General features: G+C 40.1%; 1 protein-coding gene and 1 long non-coding RNA gene across 2 annotated transcripts; both read left to right on the top strand.

Annotated features, from left to right (window-relative positions):
* Positions 1 to 1,304: 1,304 nt before the first annotated feature.
* Positions 1,305 to 25,911, top strand: slc7a11 (solute carrier family 7 member 11). Its single transcript, XM_056383752.1, has 12 exons — positions 1,305 to 2,105; positions 7,124 to 7,250; positions 11,535 to 11,650; positions 13,556 to 13,681; positions 17,396 to 17,495; positions 17,636 to 17,680; positions 19,112 to 19,235; positions 22,294 to 22,397; positions 23,078 to 23,174; positions 23,543 to 23,692; positions 24,255 to 24,432; positions 25,082 to 25,911. Exons 1-12 carry the CDS (start codon positions 1,829 to 1,831, stop codon positions 25,135 to 25,137), a joined length of 1,500 nt encoding a protein of 499 aa, XP_056239727.1. The 5' UTR covers positions 1,305 to 1,828; the 3' UTR covers positions 25,138 to 25,911.
* On the top strand, positions 3,368 to 5,205 carry LOC130174126 (uncharacterized). Its single transcript, XR_008828545.1, has 3 exons — positions 3,368 to 3,816; positions 4,452 to 4,521; positions 4,617 to 5,205. It is a non-coding gene; the product is annotated as an uncharacterized LOC130174126 (long non-coding RNA).
* Positions 25,912 to 27,073: the final 1,162 nt, after the last annotated feature.

Genomic DNA, 27,073 nt, shown 5'->3' with positions numbered 1-27,073 from the left:
TATCCAGTTTTCATTGTAGTTTTCACCATAACATTTTCAACAAGTGCAGTAATGTAAGAACTGAAAAACAACAAACTATGTACATAGGTTTCACATGGTAATCCCAGAGGTTTTACATAGTTTGGTGTATGGGTTTCACATGGGAATTTACACAGGCTTCACACATTACACCATGGATATGGTGTAATTTACGCCACACCCACCACCTGCTTGCTCCAGGTGGACAGGTGAAAGAGCAGAGAGCATCAAGATGGTGAGAGGAGGAAACATCAGAGAGACTCAGCCACATGTTTGAGCCTCAGTCAGACCCAGACTCAGAGGAGGAGTCTGAGACCAGAACCAGAGAATAGCAGACGGATCAGAACAGTTAGCGTAGTTAGCATCTTTTATTTGTTTATGCTGTTTGTTAGCTTGTAACTGGCAGTGACTGACACAGTGTTAGTGGTTATGCTAATGCTGACTCTCTCTCTCACTGACAAGGTTTCAGGTTTATTTAGCCCCACCCCTCATCCCCACAAGTTGACAGGATTGGTTCCTTAGGTTTGTGACATATGAATCCCTGGCTGTCTGAATCTGTGTTTATGAGACTGTCATTGGTTCGTAAGTGAAGTTTGTCAGACCTCAATGATACAATTTGTTGTTGTGACTAACCCTGAATGTAAATATAAGAAGACTCTACAGGTTACCTTTAATCTGCTGCTGAAAATAGTCCCTGACAAATCCTGCTATTGAAGGAAAAAACAGTGTCCAGCTCTTTAAGGAACTGTATATTTTTGATCTTTTTAAAGATTTAAGTCATTAGAAGGGACCAATGGGCTCAGAGCTGAGAGCCACAGAAGTCTCAGACTAACACACTGTTGTTTTTACTCTTTTCATGGGATTCTTTTTCTTCATTGTGTCAGTACGTCGTCACTTTGAAAAGCATTTTGAGCTGTGTGTGTGTGTGTGTGTGAGTGTGTGTGTGTGTATGTATGTATGTATGTGTGTGTGTGTGTGTGTGTGTGTGTGTGTGTGTGTGTGTATGTATGTAGTCGACCTGTTCCAACTAGATCAACCCTGGAGGGTTTGCCAACACTTGCCTAGTTTCTGTTCCTTTAACACACAGTACCACACCCCAATACAGAACTTATTCCTACTGGTTGCCATGGATGAAACTATCATTAATTATATAGCTTTGGTTATTATGTAAGTAATATCCAAGCTGTGTCAGAAAAACCCAGATTTTAAAAGTGAAAAACAGACAAAAGAGAAACTGGAGAGGGAACGGAGAACTGAGACCTGGAATTAGGTGAGTTGGCTTTGAAAACAGATATGATTACTGCTGCGTCATGATTACTTGTACGAAGGAGCACGACACCTCACCTCAGTGAGGCTCAGCTGGTTTTACTGGAGAGGTAGAATTTCAGATAAAAGGCTTGACAGAAACAGAGAGGGAGGGAGGGACTACAGAAAACCAGACAGGATGAGACAGCAATACTGACAAGAGTGAAGGAGATAGAAGAACAAGAGAAAAAAAGTTTGGTGAAGTCAGAGAGGTACGGAGCAGGCAGTGGGGGCTGTACAGAGAGAGCGAGTGGTGAGCAAAGCATGAATGACAATAAGAGAGAGAGTAAGAGAGAGATAGAGAGAGAGAGAGAGAGAGAGAGAGAGAGTAAGAGAGAGCGAGAGAGAGAGAGAGTGAGGAGGTTTCCTCCGTGGAATTTAGTGTTACTCCTACTTTTGCAACTTTGCCTGCACATATATATCACAGAGTGGGTAAGCTGGACCACTACAGTCCATAGTCCAATAAATAAAGTGAGTGTGTGTGTGTTAAGCAGTGTTTTAAAAGATGACCAAAAGGTCCACATCTACTCACAAAGATGGAAATCGACACACATTTTCCCAGAATGGGACTCAATCAGATCCCACTGGGAAACTGCAAGATGAGGACGACAGGAAGGTGGGACTGGGGAAGAAGGTGACCCTGCTCCGAGGGATCTCCATCATCATTGGGACCATCATTGGGGCCGGGATCTTCATCTCTCCAAAGGGCATCCTGAAACACTCAGGCAGTATAGGAATGTCCCTGATAGTGTGGATCGCCTGCGGCGTCCTGTCACTCTTTGGTGAGTTAGTTCACAAGTGTTGGAGGGATGGAAACTTTGTTCTTTTTACTCTGAGAGATGCTGGAGGTGGACATTACAAAATGCATTTAGCGTCTGTATACAAGTTAAATAATTACTTATTACTGAATAACAAAGGATGAAAAGAATACACATTAATACAGTATAATGTATAGCAATGTTACAACACAACAAGTGTCCAGTGTCCCACAAGAGGGTTCTTATATATATACTTATATATGTGTGTATACATATGTATATATGTATATATATTTATATATATGCTTACTAATAACCTTTGTTTTTAGTAATGACACAGTATTGTATTAGTAAGTTTAAGTTCGTTCAGCTACAAACCTAAAATTAAAAACGTAATATCCTGCGTGGCTGAAGTGATTTAGCTTTAGCTAAGTGTAAGATCCACGTGTGACCTGCTTTGCTGTAAATATCAGCACTGGCAGGAAATCATTGTCAATGATGATGTAATTGTGTGTCACCTCCACCCTGAGGCCTGCACTCTAACTCCTCATGGTCAAAGAAGTGTAACCTTATATTATGTAAAATGTTAAAAAAACATTCAACCCATTGATTAGAAGAATTATTTTGCAGTGTGCTCAGTTCCAGCCAAGAGTAAGAGAAGTTTAACAAATCATTATACTGTATATATTAATATATTTGTCAAATATCCCTTCACGGACACAGACTGTAGTATAAGTGACTGATCTGAGTCACATTATGTCGGTCTAACACTCGGTGTTGTGTGTTATGAAACTCATGGTCCTGCAGGTGTGTAACACTTGTTTACTCTGTGATCTGGATCAGTTTATTTGTGTGCCACTGTCTCTTACATCCTCCTATCTTACAATACTTCTTATGCAATGTCTTTTCCATGCTGCTTAAAATGAGATCCAGGAAGTCTTACTACTACATTTTCAAAATAATAATGTTTTGCTCCCCGCCTCCTTCAGAGAGTCACTGAACCCCTCACTGCTCCTGATGCTGCAACATCGGTGTATAACTGGGTGAATGAGACATACACTAAAAACACTGTGAAGTGGTCAATAGACTAAAAAAGTGCTACATAAACAGAGTCCTGGGCTGTGGTCAAAAAGTTTTTTTTTCTTAAGAAGCTTCAAACTGAGTGAACTGAGCTGAAGTATCAGAGCAGCAGCATGATCACAGCTGCTTCACTTCTCTGAATGATGAGGAAAGGAGCTTCAGTGCTTCCTATCTTATCTCTTTTAGCATAGGAAACACTGGACCTTCCTTATGAAAGGAAAGGAGAAATTATTTCCCACCATTCCTTGCTGCAGCAACATTTAAAGGGGACATATTATGCTCCTTTTCATCAAGTTTAAATAAGTCTCAGAGGTCCCCAAAACATTTCTTTGAAGCTTCTTGCTATAAAATCCACTCCGATCCTATATTTCAGCATGCCTGTAAACCCCTCTTTTTGAGCCCTGTTCAGAACAGGCTGTTTCTGTGTCTGTAGCTTTAAATCCAAATGAGCTGTGCCTGACCACGCCCCTCTCCGGAAGGGGATGCGGCTTGGGCTTCTGGCACCATGCTCTAATGTTTACGGTGACCTTGACCGCCGACCTGGCGTTGGAAGCGCTTTGGTTCAACCACACGACTTTTATCCAGAATCTGAGCCAGAGGGAGAGGCTGCTGAAGAAGTTCAAACTCTACAACTGCAGCAGGACGTTTCTGAATGGTTGGTAACCAATTTTGTGTATTTTGACATTACATTTTCAGTTTGTTGATGTGTGCTGGCACACAGTTACTAACATGTAGCTAGGTAGCTAATGCTAACTGTTACTGTCTCGTCATTACTAGGAGCTCTTTTGGTAAATAAGCACTATTGTGAATTGTGTAATGTAGTTATCTGTCATTCCTCCTTAGATATACTTTTACAGTGTGAAAATGTTTGTTGTATGTGGACTGCTACAGGTGTTTAGTGTCAGTACTATTCAGATATTTTAATAGATGCTGACAAAGTAAATCATTTTTCTCCATGTTTTGAGCAGAGATGCTCATCATAACATCTTCCTTTATGTAGTAAATTTATTTTGTGTATTACAATGAAAGCTGTAAATCATCATAAACATGTCTGACAGCAACAGTCATCTTTAGTCAAAGACTAAACTGTGCAGTTTTCTACACTACACTGTTGTCAAGCTCCACATTATATGCAATAAGTGACATGTTATAAATTACCTATGTTATATGCGCTTAATATGTAGCCAAGCTTACTTCTTACCCACCTTAGCTCCACTGTCTGTCAGTGTTTGAATTTCACAAGCTTTATATTTTGGTGAATGTTACCATTTTTCTCTATATTTTGGATAGGTGCTCCTGTGGAAACTGTGCAACCATGCCCACAGAAGCTGAGAATATCTGCTGCTAGGAGATACCACAGGTAGCATTCTCACTGGACAAACTAATCAGTAATTTGTTTTGATTACATTACATTTATAATAAACCATAGCATTTACCATTTGCAATTCACTGTAGGTTACCAGATGGCTATGGGAGATGGAGGAAGATTTACCATGTATGGTAGACCGTCCTGGGTTGGAGCCGCTCTGCCTCATTGTGTTCTGCCTGCAACATGTACCGCACTGACTATGGTCCTTTACGGTTGAGAGGAATACACCAGTACGTTTTGCTTCTTTGTAAAAACATATAGTTTCAATCTAAATAAAAGATGTTAGGCAGTCTTGTTTTACTTCAGTGCAAATCATTTTACAATGGTAATAACAGACCACAAATGGAGTAACACACCCTCAAATAAATTAGTTTAGCTGCTCTTTGATTTGTAAAGTTCTTCTATCAGCAGATAGTGTGCATATAATATATGAATTCAGAGGAGTCATTTCTTTAGAAACAAAAGCCTTTGTTTAAATTTTTCACTTTTTTTTTTTTTTTTTTTTACAAAACAATGACTGAAAGTCTGTTTCTAACTACCTCCTGACATTTTCTTTACTGTATTTTTTTGTTGATGGAACTGTCATAACATTATACGTGCAATACTTAATACAATGTGTACAAAACATTTTTTGGTTGAAAAATAAAATAATATAACACACCTTTGGAAATTGGACCTTGAACAGTGGTTCACCTTCTTTTGTTTGGGCTTGTGGTCGGTCAGCATTTTCATTGTAGTAAATGGCAGCCAGGTAGAGTGTGGAGGTACAGTAAAGAGAAAATCAAAGATGTTAATGTTGACAGAAACCTTAGCCTACACACTCTCACAAGTTCTAAGTAACCACAGCTTCATTTACCTGCACAGTATTCCAAGACTGATAAATGACTGCTAGGTTTATCAAAAGTAGATGCACTTCAGATGGCTACAGACCTGTACTTCTGATGTGAGGCTGAAGAGTCTTCAAGGATAACTGTGTGCCTACAGTGGGTCAGTCTGGCATGCAACATCCCTTGTTGCAGGAAGCTGTATAGATGCACTTGATGTGCTGGCCTGAGCAGAGGAAACAGAGGTTACACCAACAACTCCTCAAATGTGTCGTTATGGCAACAGCTGCAAGCAGTGCAAAAAAGCTGCGTGTCGACGACGCTAAACGTTAGCCACATTAGCTGTCATGCTAACAACACACGCAACAGGCTCTTGTGTACATACAGTAAAGCAACATAAAATGGTGAAACTTACAGCTCCCAAGTTTGAAGTTGGGTCTCGGACAGTCGGTGCTGATCCAAGCTTTATCTTCAGAATGTAGCAAATCCCACATTGTACTGGCCCTCGTTGAGAAAGCAGTCCGATGTGACATGGTTAGCCCGCTACAACTCCTAAAGTGTCCATCAAAAATAAAATAAAACAAATCCACTGGGTCTTCAGATCCTCAGGCGTAGGGGGTAAAAAGACTTCTGTGTTGGTTTGTACGGTCAACAACCGAGCAACTAGCGCGCATCGCTCGTACCTTCGACATAGTTTTACCGGAGCCGTGATGCGAGGGAAGAAACGATAGCGGCTGCAAGGCGGACTCAGGGGGCGGAACACACAACTAGCTCGGAGAGTGTCACCCACCTGGGGGAGGTGTTATTTCCCTTCATGACGACATCAAGGGAAAATCTCCAATTGGCCTGTGATTGCAAACATTTTCTGTAAGGTGGTGCAAGCAAAAGACTGAGAGGATGGACTTTTGTAGACAGGCCGGGGACACATATTACTGATAGAAAACCATGGAAAAGTGCATTTTGCATAATATGTCCCCCTTTAAAGTAATGCATTGTAGTTTCAACTTCATACTGAACATCACTGACCACGTATTTCATTTGTTTTCTTGCAGTACAACATTTGCTGACTACATGTTATTAAACTTGGTGAAGGTTAGGGAAAGAGTGTGGTCTTGTTTAATACAGAAAAAATGACTTGAGACACAATGTGCTTATTAACATTTAACCGAAACCACCTTTCACTAGCTTTAATCAAACCACAGGTGGGGGTCAGGATGTAAGACACACACACACACACTGCAGTACTGTGCAGTTCATATACTGTATGTGGCACTAAAGAAACTTTGCCACTGAAGAGAATTACTTTTGACACCACTACATAATTGGGAGAAGATAATATAGTCATATATAACTGTAATTTCTAGGAGTCATGGTAGAAATACTGGTGTTGCAGGAGGGAGTGCTGAAGTGCATGTGTGTGTATCACAGCATATGTTGTTGCAGTAAACTTAAATCCTTCAGTTTAAACTGTAATGAAAGGTCCAAGCACATTATCCTTGAATACTCTTCCTTAACCCCTTTCCTGCTTCCTTTAATTCCTATTCCCTAGCCTTGTAATTAAAATCCATCCACCTAAATCTTTCTGTCTTGAGTTATGGGTTGAGACACTAAAAGGCTGCCCCAGTAATATATTTTAGTGATCATGGGGCCCATGGAGGGACTGTACATTTCTACAGATGAGGCTGAGACGGTTTTACAGCCCTGGGACTACTCTGTGCCCCCCTGCTTGTTTCAGAGCCAAAGCTAATGTGTCACCTCTGTCACTGCAGGAGCCCTGTCCTACGCTGAGCTGGGGACGTGTATTAAGAAGTCTGGTGGACACTACACATACATAATGGAAGCCTTTGGACCTCAGATGGCTTTCATAAGGCTGTGGGCAGATCTTATTGCAATAAGGTAATGACTTACTAACTTAAAGCTGCACTCATCAATGTTTTTATATTAACAATGTGTCAAATCACTATGTGTGATGCGAAATGTGTTGCTTACAGTGATCAACCCAAACAGAGTCATCACCACATCTGAGGTTTCCCCTCAGTTCTAAGGAGCATCTTAGCATCTTTCAACTCATTGTTTTGGTCTTTACGGCCTGAAACTTGTTTTGGTTCAGTCCCAGCAAACAGACACAGACACACACACACACACACACACACACACACACCTAAACACACACACACACACATACACACACACACACACAGAGCAGCTAGTGAACATTCAAATATTTCCCTAAGGAGCTGGTGGAGACCAAACACACAAACACAAAAAGAGAGGGAATTTGACTTCATTGCTATTGTTGTTCTGTATCTGCTGGATGTGTGAATAGATTGTTTACTTAAATTTTAGCAATAACTACTTTATAAGGTGATAAGATATCAATGTGTCCACTGCTTGTTGCACTGCCCCAAAGTGGCCAAAAATATCAATGAATGCTGCTTTAAAGTTGAAGCCTGAAAAGTGTTAAAGGAGCTATTTGTAAGTTTTGCTATCGCTACATAGCTAACATTAGCATTAGCAGCTGTTCACTTACCAGTCTAGAAGAAACGTTGTGAGTTCAGCATCAAACTTCATTCCTTTACTCACCAACAGCTGTCTCCAGAGGTGGAAACAAACACCAATTTTAACTTTTGTCTCCATCACGTCTTCTACTGAAGTTAGCATGCTAACCAGCTAGCCTGACTGATCTCCTCACAGTCTTCCAATAGAGACTCGCTGTAACCTCCAGTTTGTCCTGAAGACGTAGCTGCTCAGAGGACGTATTATATCCTCTTGTATTATAAAGACAACGATGGCTTGACCACCACCTGCTGCTGACGAGAAATAATGTTCGGCAGCGGAGAAAACTTACATATAGCCCCTTTAACTCTACCAGAAATCTCCATTAGGACTGATTCACCGCCAGGGGACAAACCCACTTTTTACAGCGATTCTACTTAAATCAATTACATCTCAATGCGCAAAATGTAGCATTAATTGCTTTGACATAAACACAGCCCAAGCAGTTTACCCATAATACAGTTAATGATTAAAGATGATTTGATTTCTGATCACCGACATCACACCAGGCAAATACTGGCACTCTCTGGCCGTGACCTTGTGGAATACTGCGTTTAGTTTAAAGCAGTGAGGGGAGAAAACGCTCCATGCACAGCTGTGTGTGTACACAGCCAAGGCGAAGCAGTATAAACAGTCTAGTGGCTATCCTGAGCTGCCCAATTTTATGCTGGCCTCAGGCTACAGGGACTGAATGGAAACCATGGGAAATGAACAGAGACAGAGACAGAGAATGAAAACAAGAACAAAAGAGACAAAGAGAAATTTGTTTGGCTGCAGCAGCTCAGCGGCTGCCGTGGGAAATGAAGAGAGAAATACTGATGAGCTATAAGATGAGCCTGTGGGACCAGTCAACCTTATTTGATTCTTATTGAAGCGCTGGGCCTCAATAAGAATCATAGACACAGTCCACCACATGAGGATGTGATTATGTATTCAACCTGCCCATAACATATTAAACACACACACACACACACACACACACACACACACACACACACACACAACACACACACACACACACACACACACACACACACACACACACACACACACACACACACACACACACACACACACACACTCACACACACTCACACACACACACACACACACACACACACACACACACACACACACACACACACACACACACACACACACACACACACACAAACATACAGCTGTGCCTGATTGCACCAAAAGAACACATTAATGTTTTTGGTGACCTTTGAACTGAACGTATTCATTTGCAACTAATGAACATGAGCGTCGTTAACTCGCGGTAACACACCAACCACCAAAAGAAGAGAGAAAGAAAAAGTGTGTCTCACATTGGGAACCGGGGGTCCAAATCACACCCTGCCACAGCTGAGCTCCGTCTCCACACTTGTATTTTTCAAATCTCCCAGTACATGTAATAGCATATGGGTCTTTATGAATAATCCTTTAGACCAGTGGTTCTCAAAGTGGGGCCAAGAGGTCCTTGAAAAGGTTCCTAGGGGTCCCCAGCAAAATGGGGAATAATTCATTTCATTATAATTCCATCCATACCTAACACAGTGACAGAATCTATGAATGTTGTGTAATAAAACATCTAAAAGCAAAAATCTTATCAGATGGGGTCTGTGGGCTCATGTTTGTCAGTGAGAGAGGTATTTGTATTTATATAAGTGATATTTGAGACAATTTCTCCACACCAAACCAATGTTTACCACCAGCTTCATACTGGTATGCAGTGGTGCCTTAATGCATGGGCTTACCTGGGTTTGAGCCCATGCAGGGCCTCCAACCAACCATGGGGCCTCACGAGACATAAGCTTCTTTTTTTTTTTTTTCCGTCTCATGAGGCCCCTGGTTGGTTTGAGGTCTGACCAGGTCAGGCTTGTTATCATTATGTGAACCTAAACTGGAGTCCAGTCTGGATGCAGCGGAGCATAAAAAACAAATTCATAACTGATAAAGTCTCTGTGTGGAAAGACAGACCATCACAGGAAAGTGAGAAATATCCACAAATCTGTTGTATTGTCATTTATTCCCATTCATGCTCAGAGGAGTCAGTGTCTCTCCTCTCACGCCGTGTGCACGCACACAGGTATGTGAGTGAGTTACTATAGTTACGGCGATGCTCTGTGTCTCTGTTGCTCTGAAACTTTCTCATGATTCAGTAACAGTTTTTATGGTAGAATGACTTTACAAAATCATGAATGTATTTTACCTTAATACTGTAATCTGGAGATATAATATAACATTTTTTGGTTCGCATACAGCACGCTCTGGTCGCTCTTCAATAAGAGGTAGCTTAAGAGCCACTAACTCCTTTATGTACAAATGTAATTATATATGTTGAACAGGTTTTCTGTGCATAGTTTGTCTGCATGACAATAGTCCTTGATATGAGATAATGCAGGTTAAATTATCTGCTGTTGAAGTTATGATTATTGATTCCTGTATAACGTTAAAACTACAGCAGCTAGTGGAGCTTAGCTGCTACTAGAACCTGTGAGTAAAATTAAACAGGTGCATTAGATCATTGTTGTGAGCCTGTTTGTACTTTGTTACAGTTTGTTACAGTTGTTAGACTTTGAAGATGACCTTGTGAGTGTTTAACATTGAGTGATGTGTTGTGAGGCTGATTCATTTATATAATTTCTTTGTTCTTGTTTGATCTTGAAGATGGTCTAGTAGCCTGTAATCTGCTACTATTCTAGATACATGATTTTTTTAATGAACATATCAAATATGAAATAGCCATTATTCTTCTAATAATCACTTCCTGTCCTGATCCACCAGTTATAAACTGTTCTTAATGCATGCTTGCTTTTCACAGCACCTCGGTCTAACTAATGTGGACTGTTTCAGGGAGCTGTTTCTTGACTTGATCCAGGAGGTCAGGTGATGTCAAAATGCAGGAAATCTGTTTTATATCACAATGTTTTTTTTTGCTGGGGGAGGGCCCCAGACCCCCCACCATATAACCAGGCGCCATATGTATTGGAAGGTAGATATTAACCATCCATATAACTTTACTCATTATTTCACAACAGCAAACTCTAAAGAAATAGAAACGATTTGGCCATTTCAATTTGAGATACAGAAATTCAGTGAACTATGAACATGAACTAGTTGATTTTACTCTTCCGTGAAGATATATGACAAGTGAAGTGGATGATCAGAGTGGGGTCGTGTTGGGCTGAAGTCTACAGAGGTTGCTGCTGAGTATCCAGGCTGAAAACTGGGTTCAACAAATATCCCCAGAAGATCTTTAAACACTCAGTGACAGTTGTCGTCACTCTTTGCTCTGTGTTTGGTCTCAACAATTCCTGAGAAAAACCTCTGGCCCTGAAGCCAGCTGGTCTCTAACTGTGTCTGTCTGCTGTGCAGGTGGTGCACCATGAAGGTGGGGCCATAAAACCAACACAATGAGCTGAAAGACACTCACAGAGCTGCAGCTCTGACTGATAATTGTATATGTATTAATCTCTGTGAGACACACCTGTCATTTACATTTACAACAAAACTATTCATTCTTGGAAATTTAACATACATTTAATGTGCTGTGTTATATGTCTGTAAAAAACTGTGGCTGTGTGTGTGTGTGTGTGTGTGTGTGTGTGTATCCTGCAGGCCTGCAGGGATGGCCGTCATCTCTCTGGCCTTTGGTCAGTACATCCTGGAGCCTCTGTTCATGCCCTGTCACATCCCCCCCGTGGCTGTCAAACTGGCCACCGCCATTGGCATCAGTACGTACACGGACTGCCCTTAAATTAACACATCCGCTGCTAGGATGGTTATATCCTTGTTGACCTGTTGTAACCTGCTCTGTGAATGACAGGAGACGTAAGTGCACATGATAACAGGAGTGAAACTGTGCAGTTAGAGGCAGAGGAAGGAGAAAGGGCTGATGTCACATGACAAGACCCAGGACAATCTTTTTCTAATAATAAGATTATAATAATAATACAGCCAACAGTGAGCTGGGTTTCACTGGGAAAAAAGCCAAAATCAAACACTCCAATAGTCAGTGGCGTTTCTAGACTCAGCAGGGGCACTAGGCATAAAATTGGAAGGGGGCCCCTCCAATCACCATTCATCAGCATTATGTAATAAATAACCTGACACCAATTAAACATGCATGATATCTTAACTTTGTTCTTATTCCAAATGTTCATGTTAATAGAATTTGCATTATACAAAGTACGTAACAGACCTTGTCATTTTCAAAAAATAGATATAAACCTAAATAAATAACTAAATAACTTCAACGTTGTCACATTGTAAATAACCCACATTACAAGGGTAGTGCTCATCATTCCAGAAAGCTCCTTCAGGGAGGTTTCCTACTGAACAGTGTTGGCAACTTGGTGATTTTCTTACTAGATTTAGTGACTGTTAAAACACTTTAGCTACTTTTTTTCATAAAAGCAATTAGTGACATATCCAGCAACTTTTTGAACAGACCTTAGGATAAGATAAGATAAGATAAGATAAGATAAGATGTACCTTTATTGATCCCTGTAGAAGAAATTCAAATTTGACACCGCAGCATAAAAGAGTAGCAGCACAAGAGGAAAGTGTATTAAAAAATAAAATGACAACAGAAACAGAATCTAAAATAAATAAGAAGTGAATGAGCTTTGATGTGGCTCTGGACTGATGCGGCAGCTGGTTCAGTCAACCAATCACCAGCCAAACAGAGATATGTCTGAGCTGAATGGACGTACCTAACAACCAATCACCAGTCACCATTGTGTGTATTCTAAATGGGGCTCCTTTAGGGAGGTCTCCCACTCAGATGTCCTTGCAAATCCTCCATTGGTTGTTTAAGGGGGAGGGAGCTGCATTTTGAGACCTTGCTGTGGAGTAAAGTCTTTCAAAGCTTGGGGCCCCCCTAAAAGCCTGGGGCCCTAAGCAGTTGCCTGCCTATAGTAACAGACAGTTCAGTTCAGTTCAGTTCAGACAACTTGATTTATCCCCCATCCCATGGGCAATTCATTTGTAACTTCCCAGTCCATCGTTCAGTCTCAACAGACAACCAACCAACCAGATACAGTTAAAATGTCAGAGGAAACATTAAAAGGCATGTGACAGTTACAATAAGTAAAACATAAAAGCAATAAATAGAATATATGCAATGAATTACTCTAAAATAACAATCATTTAAAATGAGTATTGTCTGTGTTGAGCAGCCTAATAGCAGAAGGAATAAAGGACTTATAAGATTAGTTCTCATCAAGGCCACATTATGACGTCGACCCGAAGGCATTAGAGAGAATTTGGTCTGTTTGGCTGATCTTTCTTTTTTGCTTTGCTGTTTCTCCCAACATGAGCCCGAGTCCCTCTGCTGAACTCCAATAATCTTGGAGCACACTTTTACTATGCTTTACTACGTTTAGTCTGCTCTTGTCCTTCACAGACAATTGAATTAAACCATATTCATATGTAATTTTTGATGTTTTCAATGGCTGGTTGAAGCAGTTGTTTATGGTGCTAAAAGGTAGCTCTCTGCATATTGTTTTGATGGACTAAATTGATTATATCCTGCTGCTTACATCACAGTAAAGTAATCGGACAAAAAATATTCAACAAAATTTACAGAACTGGAATTATTTGAATCTGTAAGTTAATGACTGTATTTCTGTCTCCAGCGTCTATCATGTACCTGAACAGTATGAGTGTGACATGGACGGCCAGGATTCAGATCTTCCTCACCTTCAGTAAGCTGTTGGCCATTGCTTTCATCATAGTTCCTGGGCTGTACCAGCTCTTTAAAGGTAAGCCATCATCATCATCATCATCATCATCATCATCATCCCTAATAGCCAGTATTAAAACTACACTGGAGTGCGGGGGACATTTAGTGTTTCATTCCAGACTTCACACAGAGCAGCTGCAACAATTGTCTCACACAACAACATGTAGAGTAAATATGACCCTGAAGCCTCACAGGCCTCATACACAGCTGTTCACAGCAAGCAACAGTGTGAGCATTTCCCAATGTCCTCACAGCACAGTGCTCAGAGGGATGTGAGCCAGTTTAGCATACGGGTTCACTGTCTTTCCCTCAGCTACTGATCTCACTTAAATATCTGGCTATTTGTGTTTAAAGCATTACAATACGTATCACATTGGTGGATTTCCATTTCAGCTGTAAACTGTTTTCTATTGTTGGGTCTAAGCTCTGCCTCACAAGTGGGTCACCATATGTTGAACCTTTGGTTGTTTATCATAAATTAAGAAAATATTAATATTAAAAATATTAATATTAAATGATAACTTTAAAATGAATTAAAAGTCCTCGGGGGCACCAGCCTAAAAACACAAGGATAGCCAATGTTGGTTCACTCTCAAATCATTACTATTAATCTGGAACTCTAATTAATAATTAACTTAATAACTATAACCCAATTGCCATTTCAACAGTAAGTTAAAGTTGGCAATATTCATGCTTGTGCAACATTAAACACACCAGTAGTTATACTTAAAGACATTTATTTACAATGGAACAGAGTAAAACACAGTGTCTAATCTAGTATATACAGGTGTGTGTGTGTGTGTGTGTGTGTGTGTGTGTGTGTGCGTGCGTGCGTGTGTGTGTGTGTGTGTGTGTGCGTGTGCGTGTGCGTGTGTGTGTGTGTGTGTGTGTATGGGGTGAAAGTTTGTGGGGACACAGGCAAGATGGCCAATTCAAAATGGTCGCTGTGACCACATGGCTTGAACAAAGAAGACTACACAAGATGGCCGTAAACAAAGAAACTACTCAAAATGTCAGCCGAGACCACCTGGTGTGTGTGTGGGAGGGAAGGTGTGAGTTTCTTTGTTAGCCTAGCTCATGTGATCTAAAGGTACCAGGTTAGAGGGAGGAGGTTAGCTTCATGCAGGTTCTAGGACTGAGACGTACTGCAGGTATGTGTGTGAACATAAAAGTACTCGAATTAACTATGTGACAACCCAAGCAAACATTTCAACAACAAGACATTAACCAACATGTATAATAACAAAGGTTAAGACTTAACTAAGAATAATGCTTAGCTGTGCTGTGCTAGGTGTTAATGTTACCCAGTCCTCGGTGCAAAACAAAGAGGTCCTTTCCAGTGTTGTTGTAAAGTCCAGTGAGTTTGTGTTGCTTCCTGGTGGAGTGAAGTCCTGTCTGGCTGTGTGGCTTCTGTGTTGCAGAGGAGGCCGCTGGCTTCCTCCTCGTTCATCTCAGCTGCTAACACTGCTGTGGCTGTGGTTGCTCTGAAAACCAGCCGGCAGAATTTGTGTCGTAGCTGCTGAAGTAAACTTGTCCACTCATGTTGCTGCTGTTGAAGAGCAGAGTGAGAAAGAGTGCTGCTGTCTCTGTGAGAGCTGAATGTCTCCCAGGTGCCAGTGGTGACCTGAGCTGGGCTTGTCGCTCTGTAAAGAGCCGAGAGGGAAAAGGAGTCGCTGCTCCTGAGCAAGCCAAGGAGAGGCGAGACAGAACGAAGAAGGTGATCGGGTTTTGCCTGGTGACACTCTGGGGGGTCACGTGTCACACACTGACTAACACTGACTGGTCAGTGAGGTCCTCTGGGGAGGGTCGTCCCCAGGTGTGAACAGTGAGGAACTGTGGGGAAGTGAGTTCTATTGTCTGTAGAACTAAGAGCATGTGGTCTCCAACACTATCTAAACGTTAACAAGAGCTCCAGGACAGAGCAGCATCCAGGGGCTTTTGGAGGTTTTTCCCACGTTCATTTTTCAGGCCCTTGTCTGAAAAACGAATAACTTGAATAACTTATTTTTTTCCCTTATTCAGATGGCAGACGACAATCATTTCAAAGAGATATACAATAAATACATAATGTACGCAGTGTTTCCCACAGGTCTGAAATATACTTGCGGTGGTAGCCGGCGAAAATGGCTGGTACTACCTGCTGGCACAAAAATGGTCTGCTACATGTAACAAACAACAAATACATGTGACGTTTAACACAATATTTTGTTTTATTGAATATTTCTATTAATTTCACATAATATACTTAATAGATCCAACCCCCCCAACCCACCCCTCCATCTACCCACACGGGAAGTCGATGGGTACGTATATTTAGCCAGGACAACTTCGCTGCATGTGTAGCTACCAACGCAGCATAGTTGCCGCTTTCTTTCATAGAATTCGAATTTAACTACCAAGTCAGAAAACAATACACAATCAGAGAAAAGGGCCCAATTCCAATACTGCCCCCCAGCCACCCACCCACCCACTCTCAATCCGTTTGCACGTTCGTGTGGAGGGTCCGCCACATTGAGTGTTGTTCCAAACTATGGGAGTGGGTTATAAAGCCCTCCAACACCAAGTCTGCATCAATGTAGACTTACAAACCACCCTCGCAGACGAGTGCAGCATGGCTTTGAGTCCGGGATGGATGAAATGCCATATACCTACTAAGGACAAGGATTAAATTGCCTCAGACAGACATTCAATAGATTATTCTCACGCACACATGATGAAATTAGAGGTTACATGTATTTTGGAATGAACATGGCGCTGTGTACCCGAAAAATGGCCCGTGTTTTTTTAAAAAATTTTTTTATTTTACTTGATCTTTGAAAAAATAAACAGTGGAAAAAATTATATAATTAGATTAAGACAGCAAACGAAAACATGTGCAGCCAAAACAAAATGCGGCCAAAGAGGCATGTGAGTGAATTTTTATTTATTCTGTTAATTTTCCTTTCACAAGCTCACTGTGCCATCAAATTGGCGAGGCCGATGTCATTGCCCACAGACCTACGTCTTTGTTAATGCTGTGTATAAGATTATCCTTTACAAAAATATTGATTTAATCACAATATTTTGGGTAAAATGAATTTCCTGATTCCATCAGAGAAAGGTGAGGGCGTATATACTAATGGAATATACTTTGGTGGCTGTTAAAATACTTGGGGGGTTGCGCCCAAGTAAAGTCTGTGTGGGAAACACTGTGTATGTACTGTTCATTATATTCCAAATGTATTTGTTAGCATATTTAAAATGACAAAATAATAATAAAACAAATAAAAAAATGAATTTATTTGGCTGACAGGTATTTTAGAGAATCTGGCTTTTAATGGCTTGCAGCACAACATTATTGTCCCATTTGATTGTTTTATTTGTTTGTATCAGCTTCTGCTTATAAATGTGATCTCAACTAATTATATATGAGTATAATTTAATCTGTGCTGTGGAGAATAATCTATTTCTCCAAGCTTAGGCAGAATACTGCTCCATGAATCTCTTTAATTTTTAAAACTACTTTTGTTTATTTTTATTATTATTATTACCATTATTATTATTATTGTTATTATTATTATTATTATTATTATTATTATTATTATTACATGTGTTGTGTAAGAACTCTTTGCAAAGATCATTTCACTGCTGCACCAACCCACCATTATGGTGCTTCAAACCGTAAACAAGAAAAAAATGTGTGTTTGTGTGTGTGTGTGTGTGTGTGTGTGTGTATGTGTGTGTGTGTCTGCAGGGGAGACCAGAAACTTTGAGAATGCCTTTGAACTGAACAATGTGCAGCTGTCTGGTATGCCACTGGCATTCTACTCTGGGATGTATGCATACGCTGGGTGGTAGGTATGATCCTCTCACACACACACACACACACACACATATGCTGTACTTACATGCCAGTCGTGGTGTCAGTTTATTCATCATCATTTTGTCATTCTTTAATCAGTGGAGGTTATAGAACAGCTGTTTCCTTTTCCAGGTTCTACCTGAACTTTGTGACAGAGGAGGTAGAAAACCCTGAGAGGTAAGTTGATCCATGTACTGGCTCTGATAGTAATGTATTGTTTCTGAGTAAACGTTACTGCGTTCCATTTTTCAAAGGGGGGAAGGAATGATTATAGAATTATCAGCAGAATAAAACAGCAGAAAACGCAGACATGTATAAACAATGTAGTGGCTGCTGTAGTTGTTACTCCATCAGTCATTTGTTGCACCTGTCTGAATGTCACAATGAGACTTGTCCTCCACAATCTGCTCTAAATCCAACTTCTCTGCTCAGTCATTTAGAGACCAAACACAGATCTATAAGAGAGTGAATGTTGGACTGGTCACAAACACCGCTCCAAATGAACGATAAAGTTGTCCATTACATTAGCCATATCAACTTCATTAGGTCTGAACAGACTCGATTTTGTTGAGTCCTCAACAAAAGTGAAAAAAAAACAACAATGGTCATTTAAATGATTTTCTTATTGTTAACAAATTCTTGTGCATACAAATCAACTATTGTGTTGTGTATGTATTGTTTGTGTATCTAAAGGCTGATATATATTATTCCTCATTGCAATAGAGCTCCACACATCAGTGAGCCTCACAACTGCACTGGGCCTTCATTACCATGAACACATACACTGTTTATTTTGAATCAATGCCACATACACTGCCCTGCTTCTGAAAATAGTCTGTGGATTAATCTGCTGCTGAAAATAGTCCCAACAAATGCACTTTACTGTTTGAATGTTAGTTTTGACAATAAGAAAACAAAAACATGTGAATTGTGTGTTTACTAGGAACCAATGGGATTTCAGACAGTTTAGAGATTTTTGGTCTTTTTGTCTTTTCATGAGATTTGTTGACAGCAAGAAAACAGAGAATACCCGTTTTATTCAGTTTTTTTTTTGTTTGCTTAACAAGCATCCTCAGTGGCAACAATATGCTAAAACACCTGGAGAACTAAGAAATCTTAAGTTTTTGTTATTGCTACATAACCAACGTTAGCATTTCGAGCTGTTCACTTATTAGTCTAGAAGATACGATACGAGTTCAGCATCAAACTTCATTCCTTTACTCACCTAGATCTGTCTCTGGAAGTGGAAAATATCATCAACAGTAACAGCAATCCAGACACAGCAAATAGAAATAATTAATGAATGACTGTAATATTGTAAGATACAATATTACAGGTAATTTCCAACCTTCACTTATTTGTTTTGGCTGTTAATATTTGAATCGCAGCTTTAATTTGACAACTTATCATACATGCTCCTGAAATTCAGTGTACTCATACTAGGTGTATTAAATAATCACCAGCAACAGAGTGGCCTCCTTCTCCTGCTACACAGAGAGGAGGCAGAAAAAGAGAAAAGGCCATAATAGAGATGAAATGAAGGTGACTGAGACATATGTGAAGTGAATGACAGTGTGATACTTCTGTTATTATCCCTCCTGTCCTCAGGACTGTGCCATTAGCTATCTGTATCTCCATGGGGATTGTGACTTCCTGTTATGTGCTGACCAATGTGGCGTATTACACGGTGATGTCACCAGAGGAGCTCTTGGCCTCAGACGCTGTTGCTGTGGTGAGAAATTTCCTTTTCAATTTAATTTTTAATAAAACCCTTTTCTTTCTTTTGATTGGTGGACCAAGGACAAAAAGGAATATAAATAATTAAGCAACAGACAACCTTTGAAGAAATTGTAAAGTCCAATTGTCTGAGAGTGACCACTGTTTTGTTGTATACGATGCCGATACATTTGAATAAATTATGCTTTTGTACTCATGGCTTCAGTAAAGTGAACTGTGCAGTTGAATTGTGGAGAATCTATCTGGGCTGCTACATGATCTGTATCATGTCAACACTTACACAAGTTGAAGCACTCATATCGGGGGGTGTGTTGCTCCACTGTTTTGCGTGAGTTTTTAACAACAAAAGCTAGCGTGTTCACCAAGGTGTCATCTTTACATCACGGATACATACCCGGGACTCCTGCAGAGTCTTTTCTGCTGGGAGCGAATGCTAATTGTACCCTTTCACCCTGACGACGAGCCGCTCATGAGCAGAGCGCTAAAATCTCGCTGTAGCCGGTCAGAATCTGCGGTAGTTGGTGTTGGAAGCCGGGAACTTCCTCACAACAGAGCAGAGAACTTCTTTTTTGAAGTTACTTGGAGCATGTGGTAAAAGAAAGAACAAAGAACAAAACCACAAAAGGGAGAAATAAGTGCAAAAGTGATCCCACTAGTTTTGTTTCCCTGGAATTGGTGCACATTTCTTCTCCCTTTCTTCTCCTTAACCACAGAATCAAGTCATTTTCTATAGAACTTTTGAACAACTCCAAATAGTTGTCCTTATACTCAGTCATAACACTACAAGGAAGACACTTAAAACCTTGGATTTATGTCCTCTATGGCTCCAGAACTTACATGAGAACCATTATCTTTAAAATTTTTCTTCAGTATCAAAAGGATCCATTGATAGTTGTCTGTACATCCACAGTGTCAGGCTGTGAAATCCCCCTGGTCTGTAGCTTCTGTTGGCCAAAAGTCTGACTGCAAAACACAGCGTGAATCTTAAAGAAGTTCAATTGTCCTGGGGGACAAATGTAAAGTCAGTAAACAAAAAGAAACAACAACAATCCAAAATGCTGACTGTACATTTAAGTCTCTTTTGATATTGAGTTATTCATTTTTACATTTGAAACTAACCACCAACGAGCTGTGAACAGATTTGTGATGGTGAGTTCTTCACACTTGAGGTTGGCCTTGGTGCTCCTGCAGTGGAGAGGTGTGTGTGCTACTGTAACACATTTAGGTAAGTCTCTTGTGCTATTTGTGACGTTTACTCCTAATGTGAGCGCCGTGGTTGCCGTCCTGCACTTAACGTGTCATTATCAGCGAAGTGTCTCCGACAGCTCGGCTTCCCAGCAGCTGTTAATCTGATTGCTCCGGCCCAGCCCTGTTGGTGATAATCACATCACAGACATCCCCTAATAACAGCCGCCATTGCTTAAGACTACGGACTGCTATCAGTGCTACTGTAAGCCTGTAGCGGGGGCAGATTCATTCACTAAGAGATCTCTGATCTTTTCTAATGCAGTTAGTTTTATTGCCCTATGCAAGATGAGTGATTGGAGCGCCTTAAGAAAGGTGTTAAGAGCATTTATCTGTGCTGGGATAAAGGAATTACACTCTGTTCTTCCTTTCTCGCAGACAGAGGGCTTTAAGTCTCAAACCTAATTACAGAGTTTAACTCATGTCTAGAACTTGTCTTGAAGAGGTCAGCCTATATATTGAAGGTATATCGAAGACTCTGACTGACAGATGAAAATTAAGATAACTTACAGGTAGCTTTGTGCAGTTGGTCTATGAAAGTCTAACTGGTGGCAGGTCCTTTACATTTTGTTTATGGAGTCACCCCTTAGTTTACGTTTAGTGATCATACAGTGCTTGAAAATGGCAGATTATTATCATGATATGATAAAGATGTTAGGATATGGCTTCCCACTATCACTGCATGATGTGTTTGTTCCCACTTCTGCATGACCCATTTATGACAATTATTGTCATCATCAATTCTGTCACAGCTCAAATTCTATCGAACTACAGTTAATAAGACAAGACAGACAACAACAGCTGAGTAAACCGATAGCTGGGAAGTCTGATTCATTCACTTCCCTTATTTATCTAACATTCTGGGAAATAAAAATGACTTCCCTTTCAAAACTGAAATAAAAAGATGAAGTAGATTTCAGTGTTGTGTGTGTGTGTGTGTGTGTGTGTGTGCTGGAGCCAGGATGTGGTTTGCCCACCTGGACACTGGACAGAATCAGGCTCACTGATTCATCTGCCTCCAAAGTTCACAATTACACTGACTAATGCTCAAAAAGTTCACTAATGAACGTGCTCCAACACAGCACGGGATATCTCAGTAATGCCTTGACAGAACTTCTTCAAATTTGGTGCAAACGTTCACTTCAATTCAGGGATGAACTGATTATATTTTGGTGGTCAAAGGTCAAAGATCAAGGTCAGTGTCACCTCACAAAACACTTTTTTAGCCAAAACTCAAGACTTCATGCAGCAATTATGAAAAATTTTCACACGAATGGTTGATATTTTCTCTGACTGTGGATAAACAGGGATGTAACCTGAAACTAGTCTGAGTGGAGGAGGCAGACAACCACCAGGAGGTGATTCTAGTTTGTAAATATAAAAATGACAGTTTGTGGTTTTATCAAAGTGTGGCCTGTTGACCACCAGTGGTCTGCAAGTAGATTTGTTAAAATTTCAAGTTTTAAGACATGACACTGTCTATTCATGTAGCTATGTCAGTTTACAGTTTATGTTTTATGCTTTATGTCAGAAATTGACATATTGACAGTTATCCAGTTGTGCTTGTTCACTATCAAACACAGACAATGAACAAGATCATGGACCGGAGGATTAAGACCGGAGATTGATGTTGGTCCGTAGGAGTTCCTCAGCTGATAAGCTGAAGATCTAGTTAATAATGTTACATCATTAGTGGAAATCACTGAATAACAGATACACTGTTGACGTGTAATGGTCACATATTGGATCGTTGAATCCAACATCAACTAACACTTTGCTTTCTCTCCCTGTGTTTGTACCTGTCGCAGACGTTTGCAGAGAAGTTGATGGGGAACTTCTCAGTAGCTGTTCCAGTGTTTGTGGCCTTGTCCTGCTATGGCTCCATGAATGGCTGCCTCTTTGCCCTGTCAAGGTACAGATGCGTCCTCTTTGCTGGCCTTCATCTCACAGCTATGTGCATTAAAATAACCATGACAAAGTAACTGCTGTACTTATTTTAGGTGTTTATTCAGGTATTTATTTTACTGTCTGCAAGCTCTCTCACTAAAATGTGTTAAAATGTACAGTATAGTATCTTTTTCACATACAGTTGAGGTGAAAAAGTGTTCACAGTGATTCAATCAATTTGGAGGAGTAGATTTTGCACTACATCACTGCCTCTGTTTGGAGTTTGTATCCACACAGTGTGCAGGTTTCTATTGGTAGATAACTGCACTTACAGATCACTATTCTAGACTTATCGACCACTCAGAGCGCTTTACACTACAAGCCACATTCAGGGACAATGCATGTTAATAAACATCAGTATAAAATACACAATGTAAACATGCCAGATTGTAGCAAAAATGCTAATTTATATCTGTATTCCCAAGGCAGGTAACATAACACAAAAAACATTACAAGTAACAACACACAGATACAAATATAAAATACACAAATGGAAAGACAAATACATTTAAAGTGAACTTGTTTTAGTCATACACACATTCAGTTCAATATTAACAACATTTTTATTTTTTATTGTTGTGTGTCTGTGTGTGTGTGTGTGCCTGTGTATGTGTGTGTTTGTCTGTGTGTGTGTGTGTTCACAAGAATGTTCTATGTGGCATCACGTGAAGGACAGCTCCCTGAGGTTCTGTCAATGATCCATGTCCGCAGGAACACTCCACTGGCTGCTGTTCTCATACTGGTCAGTTTACTGCAGTAACAGTGATAATGACAATAATCAATAACTGTTCATTAGCCAATAACCAATTATCCCTGATACCATCAATTCAAATGCTGAAACAAGCAGTACTGACCATATTACATGTTCAAAATTGTCATTTCACTGATAATGTAGCGTGAAGCACTGATGTTGTTTCTATGGTTACCTGCTGTCCTGATAATGGACTTTAATGGACATCTCCCAGCCGGTCACAAACAAGACAATTTTCTGAGAATATTTCCATAAACCACAGCAGCTACCATATAGGCTACAAAGCTTTTAACATGTGTGTGTGTATGTGTGTGTGTGTGTGTTTATGTGTGTGTGTGTGTGTGTGTGTGTGTGTGCAGTACCCTATGACCATGCTCCAGCTGTTTGTGGGAGACATCTACAGCCTGCTGAACTTCATGAGCTTCTTGCGGTGGCTGTTCATTGGTTTGGTGGTGCTGGGTTTAATCTACCTCCGCTACACAAAGCCTGACCTGCCCCGCCCCTTTAAGGTCAGACACCTACAACTTACTCACCTTCACTGTTCTCCACGGTACTGTTGCTCTGATAGCTATATTTCAGTTCCCTTAGAAAACTTGTTTAAAAGACAAATGTGAATGAGTTTATAAGAAAGTCAAACATCCATTTCTATGTACAAGCATCATGAATTATTCAGACCCTTCACTTTTTCCTTCACAATTATTCCTGGGAACACTCAAAGCTTTAGACATGGCCCTGATCTTATCTGGAGGTTGATAAAATACCAAACGTTTCCCTGATCTGTACCTCACTCCAATTTTATTGCAGAGGTCTACAGAGAGTTCCTTGAACTTCATGACTTGGTTTTTGTCCAGACATACATTGTGAATTGCAGGACCTTATATACACAAATCGACTTGCCACAGGTGGACTCTGATCTCGACACATCTCAGTGTAGGATGACATCCAAATCCATTTAAAATGAAATATACAACATAATTAAGTGTGCAAAAAAAGAATGGGTCTGAATACGTTCTGAAGCCTCTACATACAGTATATGAATAGTAACAGATATCACTCCTGACTTGTCCACAGGTCCCGCTCTTCATCCCAGTTATATTCTGCCTCACGTGTTTCTTCATGGTCTTCCTGTCTCTGTACTCGGACCCAGTGAACACAGGGATTGGATTTGTTATTTCCCTCACTGGCATCCCTGCATACTACATCTTCATCTACTTTGATCACAAACCCAAGTGGCTCCAGAGGGCTTCAGGTGACTGATTCATCTGCACATATGAAATTAGAGACGACTGATCAGTTGTGGATCGTTAAATCATTATTTGATAAATTGATTAAAGCACAGACAGAAAATTTGTTCTCAACTAGTTTAACAATGAAATAATTATTCAAGGTAAAATTAAAAAATAGATATTTAATGTTTCAAATATTCAAATGTTTCACATATTCAAATGTTCACACTACTTTACTTTCAAATATTTATACTTTCCTCTGCTTTGTATAATGGCAATCTGAATATTTTGGTGTTTATACATTGGAAAGTGTCATATGTGATGGGAATTTTTCAGCATTTTCTCACAATTTATATGATGATAACTTAATCAAAACAAAAATCGTGAGATAACAGATAACAGAGCTTTTTTTTCCTCAAGATAAAAGGATAATTATTCCATTATCTCGAGAAAAAAAAGCTCTCTTAATAATATATAATCAATCAATCAATCAATCAAACAATCCTGGAAAAAAGGTACATGATATTCGAAATCTCAGATATTTTTCTTCTACGCCTCAGGGTTACTGAGATATTAGTAGAAACATTTTGGAATATTTGTTATTACCACATGTTGGTGGTCGTATTAGGTGTCATCACTGATGTCATCATATGTTCTTTTCTCTGTCCTCAGACTCCTTCAACAGAACCCTACAGATCATCCTGGAGGTCGTCCCCACGGAGCAATAACAGAAACACAACATGGACTCTCTGCTCCCTCGAATCATAACTATGTATAAATATATACTGAGCCTAGAACAAGTAAAACTGACTCATTTGGTACACGGATTCAAAGTTAATTATGTCACTGATGAATGCAATTCTATATAATGCATCTTATTACAGAGTCGAGAGTCTCCAGGATCACATTATTAACACACAGACATGCACATACCAACCTCGCTGCTGCAGCTGTCAATCATTTTCTACTGTTAATGATGTCATTGCACATGTCATTGTTTTTGTGAACATTATGATTATTTATGTTTGAACCATCTGACAATTTTTCTCTCAGTAACCAATAGCCTACTAACTGTGTCCATACACAACACGTCATTGCACATGATACCAACACTGTCTGGACTAATGTTGTTTTATTATATATAATATCATACTGCATTTTTATAATCTACTGTACAGCAAGAACCACTGAGCGAGCTACAGCAGTCTGACAAACGTCAACCAGTATTTGATATTTAGGTTAATTATCTTGCACACCTCTAGGATCAGCTGATCATGTTATAGTAGCCATGGTGACTGTGTAGAATGCAGTATTTGTGTTTTGTTATGCGTTTATAACAACATGATGTCATAACAGAAGTGCTATGACATCAGAGTGGCCAATCAGAACACATTCATTCATTTCATCAGTTTCTAGAGCAACAGTGTAAAAATCTGCTGGTTTAGTTTTTGTATGTGAAGAATGTAAATAATCTATAAACTATAAACAGATTAATCACTGTCCATGTGTCTGTCATTCGATTTTGATGTCATTAAATGTAAACACCAAGCCGTCTTTGGTGCCTGACCCCAGCTGCAATTGGCCTCACACTTTTGACATCACACTCCCAGTGAGCCTAATAGCATATGAGTCTGGATGAGTAATTCTCTAGACTACACAGAGAGGTAGAGGTTATTTCTACTCCAAACTAATGTTAACAATGAGCTTAATGGTTACTGTTATCAATTATCAGATGCCATCAAACACACACGTCATCAAATGCATGCAGGTGCGTACAGTTGCTAATGGTGTGATTAGCAATCAAATCAGTGAAAGCTCCACATTTTCCTCTTCTCTGTGTTTTATTTGAAGTGTTGATATTTGTGGTTTTAAAACCAAAAACCATCTCAGTGTAGTTTTACGTGTCCTCTCTCAGGCTTCTCTCTGGAGCTCTAGTAACAACAGGCCAGTGGGCCAATCAGAAGAGAGGAGGCTCTGAGCCTCTGTTCTGATTGGCTGTATTCTGAGTGATCCAATAAAAGTATAGCAGATTTCAGGTAAACACTCAGAGAAACTAAATCCTGCAAGGTTGGATGGTGGATCCAGGTGGGCGGGGCTCGGGGCATGGCTGAGGGCAGTGATCGGTTTGTTGTGACATCACAAAGTTCCAGAAGTCCTGACGGCTGATTTTAAGACTCAGTTTCTGAATACAGGCTGTGTGCATTTCTCTGTGGACTGAGCGCTTTGATATTTTCACAGTATTAATATAGAACCTAGATGTTATGGTTCTGGCGGTGAGTGGAGGGAGTGCCAGGCTTCTTATACTGTTGAGCTTGATGAGTTTATTGGAGGCAGGTGAGGTGGTGAAGCAGGAGCCAGGGAGAGGGAGTGAGCCACACCCATGCCACACACAGACAGACAGACAGACAGACACACACACACACAGGGGAAACAGGAAAACAAACAAGAGTCATGGCCTAACCGTGACACTAGATCTGCTTTATAATCAATAAAGACATGGACATCTACCTTTATTTTATATTTACCTTCAATCTTTGAGTTAGCTAACATCTTAATGAACAAGGAATGTTCTCCACCCTGACTGGTCGTATCAGTACAATTCAATTTGAGACACAAAAATACACTTGGAAAATTCAGCAGCCTTCCACATCATATATCATTTAA

Source organism: Seriola aureovittata, chromosome 8, assembly GCF_021018895.1.
Source record: "Seriola aureovittata isolate HTS-2021-v1 ecotype China chromosome 8, ASM2101889v1, whole genome shotgun sequence".
NCBI classification, from domain to species: domain Eukaryota; kingdom Metazoa; phylum Chordata; class Actinopteri; order Carangiformes; family Carangidae; genus Seriola; species Seriola aureovittata.
This window is presented reverse-complemented; position numbering and strand designations above follow the sequence as displayed.

What these genes read in the sequence shown, in the direction of transcription:
- slc7a11 (XM_056383752.1), top strand. Translation starts at nt 1,829, where the DNA reads ATGACCAAAAGGTCCACATCTACTCACAAAGATGGAAATCGACACACA. An exon ending in CCTCAGACGCTGTTGCTGTG is followed by an intron (nt 19,236 to 22,293) that starts GTGAGAAATTTC and finishes TACCTGTCGCAG; the next exon opens with ACGTTTGCAGAGAAGTTGAT. An exon ending in GTGGCTCCAGAGGGCTTCAG is followed by an intron (nt 24,433 to 25,081) that starts GTGACTGATTCA and finishes CTCTGTCCTCAG; the next exon opens with ACTCCTTCAACAGAACCCTA.